General features: G+C 37.9%; 1 protein-coding gene across 1 annotated transcript; it reads right to left on the reverse strand.

Annotated features, from left to right (window-relative positions):
- Positions 1-2,204: 2,204 nt before the first annotated feature.
- On the reverse strand, positions 2,205-17,603 carry pck2 (phosphoenolpyruvate carboxykinase 2 (mitochondrial)). Its single transcript, XM_052114837.1, has 10 exons — positions 16,902-17,603; positions 11,854-12,069; positions 11,443-11,627; positions 7,749-7,955; positions 7,366-7,553; positions 6,803-6,965; positions 6,221-6,436; positions 5,988-6,125; positions 5,731-5,826; positions 2,205-4,414 (listed from the first exon to the last, which is right to left on the reverse strand). Exons 1-10 carry the CDS (start codon positions 16,931-16,933, stop codon positions 3,945-3,947), a joined length of 1,911 nt encoding a protein of 636 aa, XP_051970797.1. The 5' UTR covers positions 16,934-17,603; the 3' UTR covers positions 2,205-3,944.
- Between the last annotated feature and the right edge of the window lie 1,095 nt (positions 17,604-18,698).

Consider the following 18,698-nt stretch of genomic DNA (forward strand, 5'->3'; position numbering starts at 1 on the left):
TTTGCGTAGCTAACGTCATTACACCACAGCTAGCGTACATGCCTAATCCCCGCCAAATTCAAAATCAAAATGACAGAACACCGGCCGTAATCACGGAATTAAGAAATTTTATAACCAAATATGAGTTAATTGCAAGAGGGAGGTCTACGCCAGCCTTAGATGGACTAGCACAGCAAAAGGGCCCAAAAATTATCCGATCATTTCAAACTGATTGGTATGTAAGAAAAGATGGGCTATGTGGCTGTTCTAAAAATCAGCGGCTGTACTGCTATCCCTGCCTGCTTTTTTCAACCAGTCAGACTGTTTGGACTTCAGCGGGATATTGTGATTTGAACAACCTGCCAGCATGAAAAGTCGTCAGCTCACATCCAGTGTCAAATTACACTGAAAACCTTTGGAAAATCTCGGATCAACCTTGCACTTGACGAGCAAAGGAAGCTGAATATAACCTACCACAATGAAAAGGTAAAGGAAAACCGAGAGGTTTTGAAGGATCTGATAAATGCGTAACGTTCACTGTTTACGCGCTTGTGTGTGTGTGCGTGTGAAAGAGAGAGAGAGAGAGAGAGAGAGTACACGATATACATCCTGATTTGTACATTTCTTGATCTGCGCTTGTGCGTAACGTTCACTGTTTACGCGCTTGTGTGTGTGTGTGTGTGTGTGTGTGTGTGTGTGTGTGTGTGTGTGCGTGTGCGTGTGCGTGTGAGAGAGTGAGTGAGTGTACACGATATACATCCTGATTTGTACATTTCTTGATATGCCGCACTTGTGCGTAACGTTCACTGTTATTACGTATTATTAGCTTAAACAATAAATCAGGTAATCTGGCTTTCATAACTCAGTGCCTAGCCTCTTTAAGACATCACCGCACGTCACTGATCACACGTGTAGTCGGCATGATGTTTCCGATAGTTCCGGTTCCATAGGATCAGTGACTGTATGCCGACGCGCTGACATGCAGCATTAAACATGTTTGCAGTGGATGTGTTTACCATGTCACCTGGTGTGATTTGCAGGGCGTTGTATCAGCTGCGAGGGAGACTAGTGTTCAAAGCCAGGCAGTTCTCACATTTGATTAATCAATGACGAGTATAATTCAGAGAGTTCACTTTTCCTTCTAACATTACTTTTTTACTCTACTAATGGTTTAGGCAAGGTTCGGGTTGAGGGATATAATCTATAAATATATGCTTTTCTCTTCATTGTATAACGTCCTGTACAGCTGAACAACTTGCTTCACTAATAGCGTTTGGCGGCCTCTTCTGGGGCTCACACGTGCCCATATGCCCTACAACATTTACCGATTTGGCCACTGGGGGCAGTGTTTCGGAATTTCGTTCAATTTATACCGATTTTTACAAAAGAAAAGTTGGTCTACCCTTTCTGATTTCACTGTGAGATCAGGCTGTGGGGACAAACATTTGGGATTTCTTTCATAGAGCCATGTGTGTGACAACAATAATCTAATGACATACAGTGCTGGGTTGTAACTGATTACATGTAATACATGAATTGCGAATCAGATTACGAAAATCAAGGACTTGTAATTGGAATATATTTCATTTTAAATGATCATTATCGGACTACAATTACCTTCTTATGATTACACGATTGCATGTTTATTAGGCAACGGCAGTAATTTGTTCATTATAAGGATTTTTTTCCAAGACACTCCTAGTTTATACAGCATCATCGATTACAATGGGTCTTATTGCTTTTGATGTTGTTCAAAACCCATATGCTGTTATTTTTCCTTGGAACATAAAAATAGATATTTTAAGCAGCTCTATTCAATAGAATAACAGTTTATAGTGAGCAGGAGCTGTCAAGCATCAAAAAGGACAAATGCTATAAAGCACTAGTAAAGGTTCAATATAAAGACATCATAAAAGTGTCCATATTACTTGTGCACTATATTCCAAGCTTTCTGGAGCCATACAACTGCTTTGTGTTGTATGGACTACTTTTATGATATTTTTATATTGATTTTTTTCCCCATTGGACCTTGACCGGAGTGGTCAATGTTTTTTGGGGGGAAAGAGCAGCTTTAGGGTTCTTGAAGAAAATATTGTGTTACGATTCTACCAGGGGGGTAAACAAAAAGGAACAACTTGAGGGCAGTAAATCATTTTTGTATTTTCTTTTTGCTGGCCAACTGACACAATCATATCATTTTATAGATGCATTAATGATGAAAACAATTAAAATGATATTTGTCTTTAATTTGAGACAGCACAAAAAATAAATAAAAGATAACCGAAACAAGGCAACTTGTTAGCAATGCAGACACAGTGTTTGTCTTGTTCTGTGTGAATTAAAAAAAAACATGAATCTTTCAAAACCAAAAATGATAAAAAATATGACCTTCATCACAATAAAACCTTTATTCTAAAAAATTTTTGCATTCAGTGCCTTTAATATTTTAAAGGAACACAGAGTACCATTATATTTGTGACCTCCACACTGAAGTTTTTTGTCTTTAAGTTGTCTTCAACATAAGTCTTCAAGTTGTCACATGTATAGCTTTTTGGCATTATGTAGACTCAAGGTATCAATATATGCGGTGTATACATAGATCTCTTATATTACTTTTTGTGTATGTGCTTGTTTTCTATCAAAGTTCCTCCTAAAGAAGCATACAATATATCATCATTGAGCCATCTGCTTCAGTCTCTGTTGGCTGACTTTGTGACTTTGATCTGCAAAAGCAAAGCCAGTCCATTAAAGGACTTGATCTACACCAGATACAGACATAGACAGGACTCACCACTAGTGGCAGAAAATATTTCGTTCATTGTAACTCAGAATAATAAAGTGTTATTTTTCTACACCACACAGAATAAACATGGCAGCCAGTCATCAGCAGAGATCCAGCTGATAATTGAAGGTGATTTTTGCACAAACATGTTATCAAACATTTTACTTTAGACCATTTGCAGGCAGTCCATTAATGATTTGGAAACATTTTAAATATGATAAAATGTAATAAAACACATTTTATTAGACTAATATTTCACTTTCTGTCTTCAAAAAATGGCTGAAAGCACTTAACCAGTCACTAAAAACTTTGTTGCACTTTAATCCGTTTTGAATACTCTTCTAATGCTAGTGAAACTTTGTAGTATGGCACTTTTTGTACCACTGTCTCCTTAAGATGATTCACTTATGTTTTCCTCTTTTGTAAGTCGCTTTGGATAAAAGCATCTGCCAAATGAATAAATGTAAAATGTAAATATTTTTTACATTAAGGTTGAGCGATCTAGTTTGGTGATCCCCCCGCTTGAAAAACCTTTTGGGCATGAACAAAAAAAAAAACACATAAATATTTACATAGTGTATAGTGGGATATATTAGTGACTGAGACTCATCAGTACTCTTTGGTCCAGATCTGTCAACCTTGGTTCAAGTGTAAGCTTGTCAATAATTAAAATTCAGCTTTCACTAAGTCACCAGCAAACATTTAGAAAAATATTTGACATAAGACATATCTGATCATTTTGCCCAAAATTATTTTTTTCTGCAATGAAAGTGAATTGTGACATTCTGCCTAACATCTCATTTTGTGTTCCACAGAAGAAAGAGAGTGGTTGGAACAATATGAAACTGAGTAAATGATGGCAGCATTTTTATATTTCATTTATTTTATTTGATTTTTCATATTGGGATTTGCTATGTATGTATCTTGTTAATTCATAAAGTTTTAAAAATATCATTTTTGGCAGACAAATTGTAAACATTAAACAGATTTGTTATCTTCTATTGTAAAATATAATAAGGCACTTTTGTATTGATATCACTAATAGTGATATAGACTTTGTGTCTTTCTCCAGTGCAGTGTTCACTGCAGTGCAACAGTCATTCACAATAACACAGTTGCCTCCGCCTCAGCCCATTTCTATACCTGTTTACTCAGCATAAATGTAATGCAATATAGTGTCTATTTAATCCCTCACTCTCTCCTCCAGCGCTCTCAGCTCTCCCTCCACTTGTGCAGGTAGATCAGCCCCAACTTGCTGGGTGAAGTAGGTTCTGAGCTCCTGTGTTTCTTTCTGCCAGAAGGGTTTGGGCAGGTCAAAGAGGGCACCCATATCTATATTCCCACCCAGGCCTTCTGTGTGTATGGCACCCTTTTGTGGAATCCAACCAATAATGCTCTTGGAAGCAGCCTCATCTTCGCTGGTTCGGCCACATCGCTTGAAGATCCACTCGAGGACGCGAGCGTTCTCTCCAAATCCTGGCCACAGGAAGGAGCCGGTCTTCTGATCTTTTCGGAACCAGTTCACGTGGAAGATCTTAGGGAGCTGGGTCGGCCCCTTCCGTGTCTCCATACTCAACCAGTGGGCCAGGTAGTCGCCAAAGTTGTAGCCGAAGAAAGGACGCATGGCAAAGGGGTCATGCATGATAGCTTTACCTAAATATTATGAGTGAAAAATATTATACGTCATTAAAGATTGTCAGTAACTTTCTGATCACGATGTGAGTCACAGCTTAAAGTTGCTAAATATTATATGTAAAGGATAATGTACAGTCAGCATTATCACAAAATAAACCCAGGTCTAGTATCATCCTGGAGGTTGTTTTTTTGCAGTAAAGACTAATTGCACATTATTACATGTTTATTACCTGCTTATTATATGGCTATCTACCAAATACCCTGTAAATAAATAAATGGACAAGAAATATTGATTTGAGTTGAAATTATGTTATTATGTGAGGAATGAGACTGGAATCTCAAGAAGAACTGAATTCTATCTACGTTTGCATCAAGAGTTTGGATGAACCTGTTGGGGTTTATTTTGCGACAACTACTGTCTGACTGCTTTATTACATGACTATTTCCCAAATAAATTAATATATGGACATGAAATACTGATATGAGATTAAATTATGTTATTAGTTTACTTGAAGTAGGTAAGATGACTGGCAATACCCGGATGACCGGTGAAATATCATTTAAATAAATATTCCGGGTTCAATACAAGTTAAGCTGAGTTGATAGCATTTGTGGAAAAATTTTGATTACCACAAAAAATTATTTCTACTCCTGTTTCCCTTTCTTAAAAAAAAGATTCAAAAATCGAGGATGCAGTGAAGCATTTACAAAGGAAGTAAATGGGGCCAATTTTTGGAGGGTTTAAAAAAGAAATGTGACGCATGTGATTTTTTAAATGTACTTATACACATTTTCTTTTAAAACTTAAGTATTATTTGAGGCGTAATGTTGTTAAAATCAGCTTTTTTATGGTTGTTTTAGTGTTTTAAAGTTTATGGCATTATGTTGTCATGGCAACAAAGTTGTAAAATTGGATATATCTTTACACAGATAAGGCTAGTAAGTGATTTTATCACACTAAAATCATGTTAACACACATATTCTTTACATCTTGAGGCTATCTTTGAAACAGTGAGCATTTTAATGTTTACGGATTGGCCCCATTCACTTCCATTGTAAGTGACTCACTGGAACCCAGATTTTTGTTATTTAAAGAAAAGGAGGGACAAGTTGAAACAATTTTTTATGGTAATCAACATTATGCCACAAATGCTGTTGATTTAGCTTAACTTGTATTCAACTCAGATTTTTCAGACGTGCAGGCATTATTCAGAAATATCAGTGGATGGCGTGATTCACCAATCAGATTCGAGTACTAAAGAGAGCTGGGTAATAATACTGTATAATTCTGAATTTTACATTTATCATATGGGGGATTGAAAGTCAGATTGTACCTTTATGTTCAGCAGCAGCTGTAGATTCAGATCTCATGGAAGCGCCAACAAACACACCATGACGCCAGTTAAATGACTCATACACCAGAGGCACACCTGGGAAACAGACACAGGTACATTTGGAGAAAATTTAATCTGTATTATCTTTGACTTTTTTTTTAAAGGATGTAATACATGATGAATACTAATACAAATAACTACTAGAGATAGTGTTAATAATGTGCAAATTGTGCTGAATTTGATTAAGTGACACCGACCCTCTGGTCTTCTACCACCAAATATGATGGCATCAATTGGGACGCCCTCATCACTCTCCCAGCGTGGATCTATGATGGGGCACTGGCCAGCTGGGGTGCAAAATCTGGAGTTCGGATGGGCACACAGTGTAGAATCACCTGACAAAAAAAGAAAGACAGACGTGTTTAAAGCTGTTAATTGAAAATGGAAGCACACACCATATAGAGAATATGCTTTTCTATACCATTCATACCATACTTCCAGGATTTTCCATGCCAGTCGGTGAGCTTGATCCCAGGTGCTGGTGGTTCCAGACCCTCCCACCATATGCCCCCATCACTGGTCTCTCCCACATTAGTGAACACTGTGTTCCTGGAGATGGTTGCCATGGCATGTGGGTTGGTCTTTAGGGACGTTCCGGGGGCAACTCCAAAGAAACCATTCTCTGGGTTTATAGCTCTAAGCTTACCTGAAGGAGAGATCCAAAATACACATTCTGTATTAAAAACATCTATTTATACCCACAGAAAACATTCGATTACACCCTCTAATAGACCAACATGCATTAGCACACTAAACAGCAAAATTGTTTCTCAGCAACTGGTTTTACATACTTCATTATTATGTTTAGTTTAAATATAAGGGTAATTTTAGTGTTTAGTAGTGTGTGTTTTGCTTGCTGAGTCATGCACTAATTTTGGTTTTAATTACTTCTCTCTCTCTGTTACCTAATAAAACTACAAAATTATTGATTTAGTGGCCTCTCTGTATACCCAACCATGTTTCAGTGTGATAATAATTGCATGGGTTGTGTAAGACAAGTCATGTTTCTCACCCTGACTGTCAAACTTCATCCAGGCAATGTCATCGCCCACACACTCAACTTTCCAGCCTGGCATTGCTGGCTTCATCATGGCCAGGTTGGTTTTTCCACAAGCACTGGGAAAAGCTGCTGCAATGTAGCGCTTCACTCCCTGTGGATTCGTAATTCCAAGAATCTAGAAGAAAGAGAAACGTCTCTATCAATTGCATGTTTATAAATCATGCCATTTCCCTAGCTAATAGTATAGATGGATAATTCAAGGTGCACGATCAAAAAGGCAATATGTTAGGTAAGGTTGTAAAGTATACATAAGGTTGTAAATAATTGTAACATTAATTTCATACAGTAGACATTATGCAGTAAAAAGAAAACATCCTGGGGCCTGATTTTTAAACACCAAGTTCTATGGATCGTATGTAAAAATTTTAAAGGATCAGAGAGCTTTTTTTTTGAGCATGGATGTTTTATTAATTGTTTGCAGGAACATTTAGGAAATTACTGAACATTCACATTTAGGACGATTCTACACATGTCTTTATAAATGAGGCCCCTGGATTGTTGCTGAAGTCCTTTACCAGCATGTGTTCAGCCAACCAGCCCTCATCTTTGGCAATACGAGAGGCAATACGAAGAGCAAAGCACTTCTTTCCAAGCAGTGAGTTTCCACCATAACCGCTGCCAAAGGACATGATCTGTCTGGTGTCTGGAAGATGTGAGATCAATACTTTCTCTGGATTACAAGGCCAGCTGTTTACTAAAGGAGCTGGAAGGGAAGATTAGAGGACAAGAGGGAAGTTGTATTGACAAGAAAGGCAAGAATATTAGCCAAATAAAACAATTTACTCAATGGATAAATTGGAGGAAATGGACCAGGAAATTCATGATGGTCTTAGGGGACCTTTTCAGCAGGGTTGAAGCATTGATCACATTTAACATTAATGTGAACTAGATGAGCTACCTTTGAGTGGTAGAGGTCTGCCCACAGAGTGTTGGCAACGCACAAACTCTGCTCCCTCTGCCAGTTTCTCCAGGACTGGAGTTCCCATCCGTGTCATGACACCCATGCTAGCCACCACATATGGAGAATCTGTCACCTGAACACCAAACTTAGCAAGACTAGAGTTCACCGGGCCCATACTGAAGGGAATCACATACATTGTACGTCCTGCGAGGGACAGACAGAATTATTTGTTTTACTTTTAAACACTACAAAAAGTACTTAATCTATGTTTTTGCAGAAATTTTTAACCAGTGACTTTCATTCAAGGTACATTTTTAATCAGTTTGTCTGTTTCCTGGGAACTGAACCCATTACCATGGCATTACCATTAACATGCTCTAAGTTACTGATATTTCTTTCTTACAGGACTGTCAAATTAACTTGTGGTCTTAATACATACAATGCTGATTGAATACAACCTAGTCTTGAATATAGTCAAGATAATCATTAAAACCAACACATTCTATATTCTACAATTATACCTTTAATGTATACTTAAGGTCTTTAGTGACCCATGAACTCATTTTACCCCCTGTGCCTCATCTATTTTTTGGAGCCCATACCTCTTTAGTCTTAATAGCGCTACAAATATTTTTTTTTACATAACCGCTTAATTACCAAAAGTGTATTGAGTCATTAAAGACCAGAGATATGTAATCGTGTCGCTTTTTTGTGCTTCCATAAATCATATTTTCATGATTTTTATATCTATTTAAGTTTATAGTAAGACTACTATATCATATTGATGTTCTGTGGGACAATAGTGAATTATCAATATCCATCTGCGTGAACACATACATATTATACATGCTATTTCTTACTCAAGTTTGAAGTGATGTTTCAGTGATTGACTTAATTTACATTTGACATTGCTTTCTGATGAAGAAGCAACGTGGAAGTAAACCAGTGGCAATTTCTCAGGGCAAGCAATTCCTTCTCTGCTGGTGTAACATGTCTAATAAAATTATATTTTTTCATCCTTTCATTCTCATTGACCTTTTTGCCTATGTATTTTCAACTCTTTCCACTCCTAATTCATCAACAAAGGAATAGCAAAAAAACTAAAAGTTTATCCAATCAGAATTTATTCCTCGATGCTTACAAGCAAAGTGTGATAGCCGTTTCACAAATCGCATGCCCGAAGCCATTCTCTTTAGCTAAAGCAGCGCGTGAGTCTGAGCTCCTTCAGACCTTCAGAATTTCCACAGAATCCCTCAACAGTGCAAATGAATGGGCATCTAAAGTCAGATTGTCAGATTCATCAGCCATTCAGACTGATTTATTTGTTCTTGGTGGGTGTGGTCTTTAGGATATGTCCCAGTCGAGGCCTTCTAGCTGGCCTTGAGTGATGCAATCACGATTTAAGTGATGTACGTAATTTGAAAGTAGGGCTGCAACTAACGATTATTTTTATAATCATCCTCCCAGCTAGAACAGACGTGGTGGGGCCTGGCAGTGCTAAAACAGTTGAATCCCATAACAATTTTTTCTTCTGCAGTATAGCTGCTAAAGAAAATGTACATAGTTTTAAATTAGTTTTATATATTAATTATTGGAAAACAAGCCAAAACAATTCATAAACGTATTTTGTTGCAGTGTGTAATGGGGCGAAGACTACCCCTCACCTTTCTGTTCACTTCAATCCATCTTTAACTCTCACACACACAAATCTCTCTTATTAATAGAGCTGCGTATTGCCTTTTCTTCACGATAAGAAATGCACAGTGACATTTTATGATTCAATAAGTCAGGAGCCATCGCGTTATAGTTTAGCTGCAGCAAGTTCGGGCTCGAGGGACGAGCGTCCCCGTGACAGCGTGTGCATCAGCCGGGTGCAGTTTCAATTTCTCCCCCTTAGATCGGGACATTCGCGCAACTCATAAAAGAGGCACTGACCACACAGAGAAATGCCAGTTTTGGAGTTTGTAGTTAATTACATGACCTGCTTCTGTATTATTTGAACTTTAATAAAGCTATAACACATTGAATCTGCGTAACACAGAGGTGTTTCCTTTAAAGAGCTCTGACTCCACTTATGCCACAAAGAGAGTGCTATTGTATTTACTTATTTTGTATTTTTGTATAATTCCCTTTTACTTTGCGATCTACATAAGATGAAGCTGCATCTGGACAGTGTAATTTTCCTCTCCTAAGTCAGGTGGGAGCTGCAGTGCTGCTCTTGTGTGTCCGCATTAGAGTTTAATGTGATCTCATGTTATGTTAAATGACATCAAATGACTATTCGACAATGATGATTTTTGTCAAAAATGTTTTAATGTCGACGTTGCCGATAACGTCGACTAATTGTTTCAACCCTATTTGAAAGTGAAGAGCGTGAGATCTTGCTGATGAGTAAGCTATAATCATTGCTGGTATCGCCATTGAGAAAGAGATCCTTATGGATTTAAAAACCTAAGAAGTTCTGCATGATCGTGCGATTGGTTAATTTAACAGGAAAGGAGGACTGATTTTCACTTCAAGCTGATTGGTAAGTGCTTTTTGCATTATTATAGCAACATCAGGAGTTTTCTAAGTGCAAATTAGGCTGCTTGAGCATTCAGTGTCGGATCAATTATGTAAAAGTAACCGTGTACCCTGACGAAACAAAATGTATTGCAAGCAAAATTTTAATCACAAATATTATTAGAGAGCTTTTTCTTTGTATTAGACCTCCTTGGGCATAGGCGTGTCTTTATCATTTCAATTTGTTTTATTAGATGACTACCACTTAATGTGTGATGGGCATACGGTGTCTTATTCATTGTGAAACTGTGTTTTCTTAATGGCATGAATCGCACTGAAGGCCTAGACTTAAAATGCACGGGCGGCGGCTGAAGTAAACTACAGCAAATGTAACACATGAACAAAATTATACGACTATTGTCATTTAGGTATGCTTCTAAAATGTTGTTTTAGTATGTTGTGCATCTATTTAGACTCAAAAAGTGCTTGAGAAAATACACAAGTGCAGCTCATATATTTTATTTGAAGCTCAATATGTGTTTGTCAGCCAGTTGCATCTCATGAAATTTCAGTGTGAAAGTCAGTGTTTCCAACTTAGCGACTTTGTCGCTAGATTTAGCGACTTTTCAGACCTCTTTAGTGATTTATTTCTAAAACGCACCTAATGGCAAATCTAGCGACATTTTGGACAAGCTTTAGCTACTTTCTGAAGAAGAGTCGCCAGTATTGCCGAGCGAGCGCGAGGTCTTGCTTTCCCGCCGCAGGCACACCTCTCTGCATCTACTCTATTCAGCGGCAGACAGAGCAGCACATTCAGTTCACCGCACAGCAGCTGACACAGACGTGAATGAGCTGATCATGTGCAAACAGAGTTGCCAAGGACCAATCAATAATCTGTATCTTTTGCCTCCTCTGTTTTAATTTAAACAATTTCATTTTAATACATTAAAAAGAATGCAAATACAACGCATGATGTCATGAATATGCTAATTTACATTTAGCGACTTTTTGAGCAGGCTTTAGCTACTTTTCATTGAAAGAAGTTGGCAACACTGGTGAAAGTAATGAATCCTGTTCTATATTTTTTGCATCACCTCTTTGATATATAAAAAAGTAAAACATAAAAATATATCAGAATACATTCTATTTTAATAATCTATTGATCAATAGTTTCAGGTAGCATACACACCTGCCATGCAGCCAGGAAAGCGATCCTCTCGGGCCTTCTGGAAGTCTCCTTCACTCATCCAGCTGCCCAGCTGGGACTTAGTGCCTCCAGTGGGGATGGGGATAGTGTCTCTCTGATTCTTAGTCACGATCACTGTCTTACTCTCCACACGAGCCACATCTTTAGGGTCAGTTCGTGCCAGCCAGCTACACAAAGCAATCAACAATTATTAAAAATCAAAACAGATCTACATCAAGATTGGTACAATGTCAAATCATTCATGTTGTAATTAGTATTGGGTTAAATGGTTCCAATATGAAAAGACTCTTTGAGAAATATTAGGAAAAAACATACTGTGTGCCAAACACACAAGATCAAGGACTTAGCAAAGAAGTGGCAAAACCGCCCCTGAAGCCGTCAGTAGTGACTCACCAGTTTTCATATTTGGTGAGTTTTTTCACCATGCCATCTTTCTCCAAGTTGGCCAGGATATCTGCCGTCTCTTCTGATGTGCCTGTGACCACGTGCACTTTAGCAGGTTTACATTCAGCCACGGCCCCTGAAACAAACTCAGCCACAGATGGAGGTAGAGAGGGGATGGAGGCGAGGGACCGGACCCCCACTGAAGCTGCAGTGAAGGCATTTCGCCTGCAAGGACAAAATTCAATACACTTCATGGCATTTTCAGGCATCAAACAAATGTAAAAAACAGATAATAAAAACAACTCTTCATCATTCTTAGTTAGTTTACGTGTGAACATTGAAAAGGACACACACACAACATACTGAACAGAGTAACATTTCATTAGTGTCAGATCATCTAACTGCTAAATAGTCTTTCCTTTACACACAATAAACCACTGTCTAGCATTTATCACACTGCAAAGTGATTGATGACAGATGGTGACTGTGTTTGTAGGACATGTTCCTGGAGCGACATCATTGTTGGTCATGGAACAACATTCCTGTCAACCAATCAGATTTTAGGTTCAGGCTTAGGGTTCCCTTTGATTTCAGGAAATGAAAATGGTTAATGTTAAATTTAATGGATATGGTTAGGACTATGCTTGCTTGACAGGATCAACAAAAGATCTTAACAGTCACCAATGATAGAAGTAATTTCTTGAAAGTCTTGTGACGTAAGTTGGGGAGGGGAGGGGGTAAATGCAAGGGAGCCTGTCCGATTGGTCAGTTCATGTGGGGGTGTGACTAACTGTCTACGATAATTGATGGTGTAAAGCTTAGCAATTATTGAGAGTATCAAGGGGTCAAAATTATGATATACTGAGAGACTTATCTTTGTTCTAGCAAAGCTTGTATACATTTTATGACCTTAGAAATCAATAGATTGGGAGTTTGGAGTAGAAAGTGTTGGAATGGGTGTTGGGACTTGAGCTAAACAATATAAAAGTTTAAAAGTTAGATAACCAAATCTGACCAAATCTGTCGGGCAGAGGCAGACTGGCCATCGAGAGAACCGGGACTTTTCCTGGTGAGCTGCCCACGAAACGGGGCCGCGTTATGCCAAAGTGGGCCGCAAAATGCCGAAGGGAGCCACGAAATGGTGCTGTTGACAAATTGACAATGCCCTAACACCCCCCAACAACAACTTTTCATGTCAGTGGAAAAGCTTTAGGAGTGACTAATGACTTTAAAAAGAATGCAAACCACAGGGATGTTAGAATATGAGGTTTATTACCTCACAACTACCAGGTCAAACCAGATCTGATGAAAGATACACCAGCCTAACTTCTAATGTTGTATCTGCATACATATTCACACACATATAAACACAATTTACATTTAATAGGAAGGGCCTGATATGAGGTTCTTCAGGTTTGCAAACTGGTTTAGCCTGGCATTCCACACCCAAGGTCAAAATCACATTCTTTCACTTCCGCTGCTGGCATTGTCAATGGAATAAGGTACAAAGTTTCAGTGAAGGTAGTAACATGGACATAAATAGTGGCAAAGCCTTTTCTCCAGGTGGAACATATCTACAGTAAGCTCAAGTTATTTTAACCCAAGTCTAGTCTATAGACTTCAGCAGCACATAAATGGATCTACATGATCCATGACACATAAGATTAATTACTGAAAGTAACATGTTGCGTCTCAAGTGTGTTACTCATCTGCTGTTATTACTTTAACACAGATTTTTGATAAGTTGAAATTTTTTTAATTTAGAAACTGTTTTAGAAACTGTATGACTGATTTTATGTTTTCATGATCTTAAAATCATCAAAAAATAAACAAATAAATAAATAAACAAATATAAAAGCTTATCCACCTTTTTCCTGAACATTTTTACTCCAAATAACACTTAAATGGCTGTTGTTCTCATCTAGATCGCAGTAGTTTTTACATTCCGTCCAGGAAAACTGAGGATACCTCAATGTCTGAAATACGTTTTGCTGACAAATATTAATTGTTTCAATGAAACATTGCAAAACTACAATGTTCAAAATATTTTACATGTTTAATTTCTTTAGAGGATATATATTGAACTCTGTAAAGAAAGAGCCACCAGCAAGAGGACAGCATATATGGGAAAGCATCCCAAGTGGCACCTCATAAAGAGAATTACAATAGTGTGCAAAGATTGTATCAAGGCAAAAGAAGAAACTAAAATATAAGATAGTTTTAATTTGTTTATCCCAATTAAATATGCAACAACAACTATAACTAAGGCATTTATAGGTTGATTTCCATTAAAAGACTGTGTCTCAGTGGTGCTATCAAAACATTGCTCAATTTGTTTGAGTATAATGACCATCCAACATTGACTAATGCTCCCTTCAAGTTGACCTGGGAAGCTCCGACCTCCAAATCAGACTTTCATTATTACAACATGTCACACAGTGAAGTGAAATAAAATACAGAAGACGGAAAACGTAAAAAATACACAATGAACAACGGTAAAATGGTACTCCTTTTTGTTATACTTGTAAATAAGCATAACTGAACACCTATTAATCAAACCTATATATCAGTCATTAGTTGAGTGTACTGTAACATATTAACATTATTGAAATAAAGCACTGAAATTGAAATAAATTTGCTAAATCTTTGCTTTCCATCATCTTTCATGTTCACGTATCTTTCAACATCACAGCTTGGCAACTCGGGTATCAACTAGAATTATAGAACTCGTAATTACAACATTTTCGACTCCACTTGAAGAGTGCATTAACCAATGGCCAACAGTCATTATTTTTGCACATCCGTTTGGTGGCAGTAGTGGTGCAGAAATTACATGCTTCACCTTTAACTTTTTATTTGTCTGTGCTGCGTGCATACTTCCATTTCTCTGTGCTATTCCATAGTTTGGATGACATTAATGTTGAATGATTGAATAACTTTATTACTCTAAAATATGGAAAATAGTAAGACAAAGTACAAGTAGGTGTATCCAAACTTTTGAATGGTTTTGTACTACAAATGTACATTGCTTGGCTTCACCAGATCATAAGCACACAGGATAAACAAAAGACACACTAGGGAGAGACAGAAAAATGGGAGGAGAGAATATCCTTTCTCTGCAACCCTTGTCCACAAGCAAGCACAGAAAGAATCAGAGACAAAGGGAGAGAGCAAAAGAGAGAAAATTGGCATTTTCAGTGAACAAACAAAAAACAAAAACAGAACAAAGGTTACATGCCAAAGGAGGGCTAACGTTTGTCCTTGCCATTCAATTATTGGCTTTCTGAGCCTTTAGACAGGTCAAGAATCATTTGAGACCAGCCTTCCTTTTCATTCTTTAACAATGTGAGCTGATCGCCGACAGCATTTTCAACTAAGATGACTCGTGACCGGAAAGCCTGGTGACTAAAATTAGGAGGATATCAGAAGGGTAGCAAGAAATGGTCAATTTTTTGTTTAGCTCAAGTCCCAACCCCCACTCCAACACTTTCTACTCAAAACTCCCAATCTATTGTTTTCTAAAGTGTTAAAATGCATACAAGCTTTGCTAGAACAAAGATAAATCTCTCAGTGTATCATCATTTTGACCCACTTGAGCTCTTTCACTCTCAATAATTGCTAAGATTTACACCATCAATTATCGTAGGCAGTTAGTAACACCGCCACATGAACTGACCAATAAGACAGGCTCCTTTGCATTCACTCCCCTCCCCTCCCCTCAGAGCCTGGTTGAACTGGTCATGGACTTTAACACAAGCACAGCACTCTATGTTCATGCATGCACACATAACACACGTTTTATAAATAAAAACGATATCACCAATTACATTTTGCCAAATAAAGTGCTTTTCCATTCTGAAACATATGCATGCATTAGAGTAGCAGTAGCTTCAGTGATAATTCATCTTGTTAAACAAGTTAGTACACAATTTAACTAAAGATACGCACACACGTTCACTAATAGTACGTGCAACAATCTGTCCTGGTATCATGTATGCGTAGGGTAAAGTTTAGCTAGTATGTTCACACTGTGCATATTTACTTGAAGTCTTCCATTGATGTAATCACTCAGTCTGATGAGAGAGTGCAGAGCAGATATTGATGCAATAAAATAACATTTTTAACAGGGATATGCAATGATATCTGCCAAGACTTTCTTTAATCCAAAATCTACGTTCTTGCTCTATCTCTCTCTCTCTCTCTCTCTCTCTCTCTCTCTCTCTCTCTCTCTCTCTCTCTCTACAGCAAATTCTTGCTTTGAATGGCAAAAAGAGTGTCTGTAATGTGTGACTGCTCATTCATAACACACCTTTCTTGGTTATAGAAAATAAATTATCTAAATTAACCAGTTTTTCAGATGCATTGTGGAATTGCAGCTTCCAATCCACAGTAAAGGTGATGTATCTCTATATGTTAAAACCTGCATAACCTCTAAAGAGAAAAACGAGTTATCTTTTTGACTTAGGTTTCGGCATTCCTTACAGTAGAGTACAAACAATGACATGTGCCACATAGTATATCTATGTGTCGTAAGTCTTTAATTGGCAGTACCAGAGCTATAATGCTCTGGGGAATATAACCCCATCAAGATCATTCTGTTTTGTAATATACAATTCTCTACCCCCTCAAAAAGGGAGTTGAACCCGTAATTCCACAGGGTGGTGGCAACTGTGACTTTCTGCTTCTAATCCAGAACATCAAGGATGTTTACTTTGGAGTAAAGCCAAATGCAATATATTGAATGGGACTACCAGTAAATAAATTCATGCAAGGTATACCTTTAATTCCTAAGGTTCCACAGCTCTTTGGCCACTGGTACCACAAAGTATGGCCATTCAATGAACCATTTCTAACTATTTCTTATTTCACACAATTGAGTCACCAGCTAGTTAATCATAGAGATATGAAACACCATGTAAGATGAAGTGCGACACTTTGCATGGTGGTCCATGCAAATACTAGGCAGATATTTGGAAATTATAACCATGTTATAAGGTTTTTGATACAATACAATACAATGATAACAATAAAGATATCTCAACAAAAAAGACACTTACCTCCGTAGTACCCCTAAAAACAAGCAGGACATCTTAGGTGCTAAACAAATGAGGCAGTAACGAACTCAAATTATGGATTTTGAGAAAAAAAGAAATAAAATAATATGAGAGGGGAGACTTGGTCCTCTGCAGTCCCGGGCACATCTCATATCAGTCTGTGATAAAGTCCAGCTCTTGAGGTAGAGATGAGTATGGCACTTGCACTTTAACACGTATAACTTATCATCAGCTGATCCCACCCTCAGATCTTACACTATAATGACACGCTCTTCCCCCGAGTCCAAGCAAACCTGAGATCATCGTATGTGTCAGTACTAAATAAAGACTGTTGTATTCGCAAACTTCCGTCTTTTAGCATTTTAAAAGTTCAGCATTTCAATAGAATAGGCGCGCGCTTTCAATAAAACACGACAAAGTGGGGAAACTAAAAGTGTAGTTTCATTCTTTTGAGTGAATTGAGTGTTTGTTTTAAAGTGATTCGTTTTAAAATGTTAAGTCGATCCGATGTGCACAGACACGGTGCTGAATCACGGCCGAACGTAAGCACACTAGTTCCTGTGTATTCGATTCCGTAACGACTCAATGTGCTCGTGCCGCACGTCCCGCGATGCTGCTGGACTCTGGCTGTGAAAACACAATTGAGCAAAGTTCAGTAGATGTGAATCGTATTCGTATATATCAAGCTTCTCTGAGGTCGTGCTCCTGCCGAGTCAGCAGATGTTGATAAAAGTTCACGGTGTGGGAATATAGTGACGCGGAAGCTCGTTGGCTGGGTGTGACGTCGTTCCATTCATCATCACAGCTGTATAGAGCTCGAGACACATTTAAATGGGGGATGTAAATTATACTGGAACTTTATTATTGACAATATACACTGATCAGCCTCAACATTAAAACCACCTGCCAAATATTGTGTAGGTCCCCCTCATGCGGCCAAAACAGTGTTCTGAGATTCTGTATATTCTTCTCGCCACCATTGTACAGAGGGGTTATCTGAGTTACTGTAATGTAGACATTGTCAGTTGGAACAAGTCTGGCCATTCTCTATTTACTTCTTTCATCAACAAGGCATTTTCATCTACAGAACTGCCACTGACTGGTTGTTTTTTTTTTTGTTTTTGGCACCATTCTGAGTAAATTCTAGAGACAGCTGTGCATGAAAATCTCAGGAGATCAGCAGTTACAGAAATACTCAAACCAATCTGTCTGGCACCTACAATCATGCCACGGTCCAAATCACTGAGATCAAATTTTTTCCCCATTCTAATGTTTGAACATTAACTGAAGCTCCTGGCCCTTATCTGCATGATTTTATACACTGCAATACTGCCACACGATTGGCTGATTAGATAAACGATGGATGATTGTTGGTGCCTGATGGGTTGGTTTGAGTATTTCTGTAACTGCTGATCTCCTGAGATTTTCACACACAGCGGTCTCTAGAATTTATTCTGAATGGTGCCAAAAACAAAAAAACATCCAGTGAGCGGCAGTTCTGTTGATGGAAACGCCTTGTTGATGAGAGAGTGACTAGTGACTAATTTACTCATTATTGTTTCTTCCAATTTAAAGTTGTTATAATTATAGGGACATTATATGTTATTATGAAAACAAAACAATTCTCTGGAAATCGCCATTCAAATTTCATTCTTGCAGGAAAATGTTATTTTCACAAACAGAAATCTCTTAAAAAATTGCCTAGATTTGCAGAATTCTCGTTAGAAGTCCACTATTTTATACATGTGCAAGGGGGTTACGATGGGCAAGGAGGAGGCGAGAACCGGCTTGTCAATATAA

This window comes from Xyrauchen texanus, chromosome 42, assembly GCF_025860055.1.
Source record: "Xyrauchen texanus isolate HMW12.3.18 chromosome 42, RBS_HiC_50CHRs, whole genome shotgun sequence".
NCBI classification, from domain to species: domain Eukaryota; kingdom Metazoa; phylum Chordata; class Actinopteri; order Cypriniformes; family Catostomidae; genus Xyrauchen; species Xyrauchen texanus.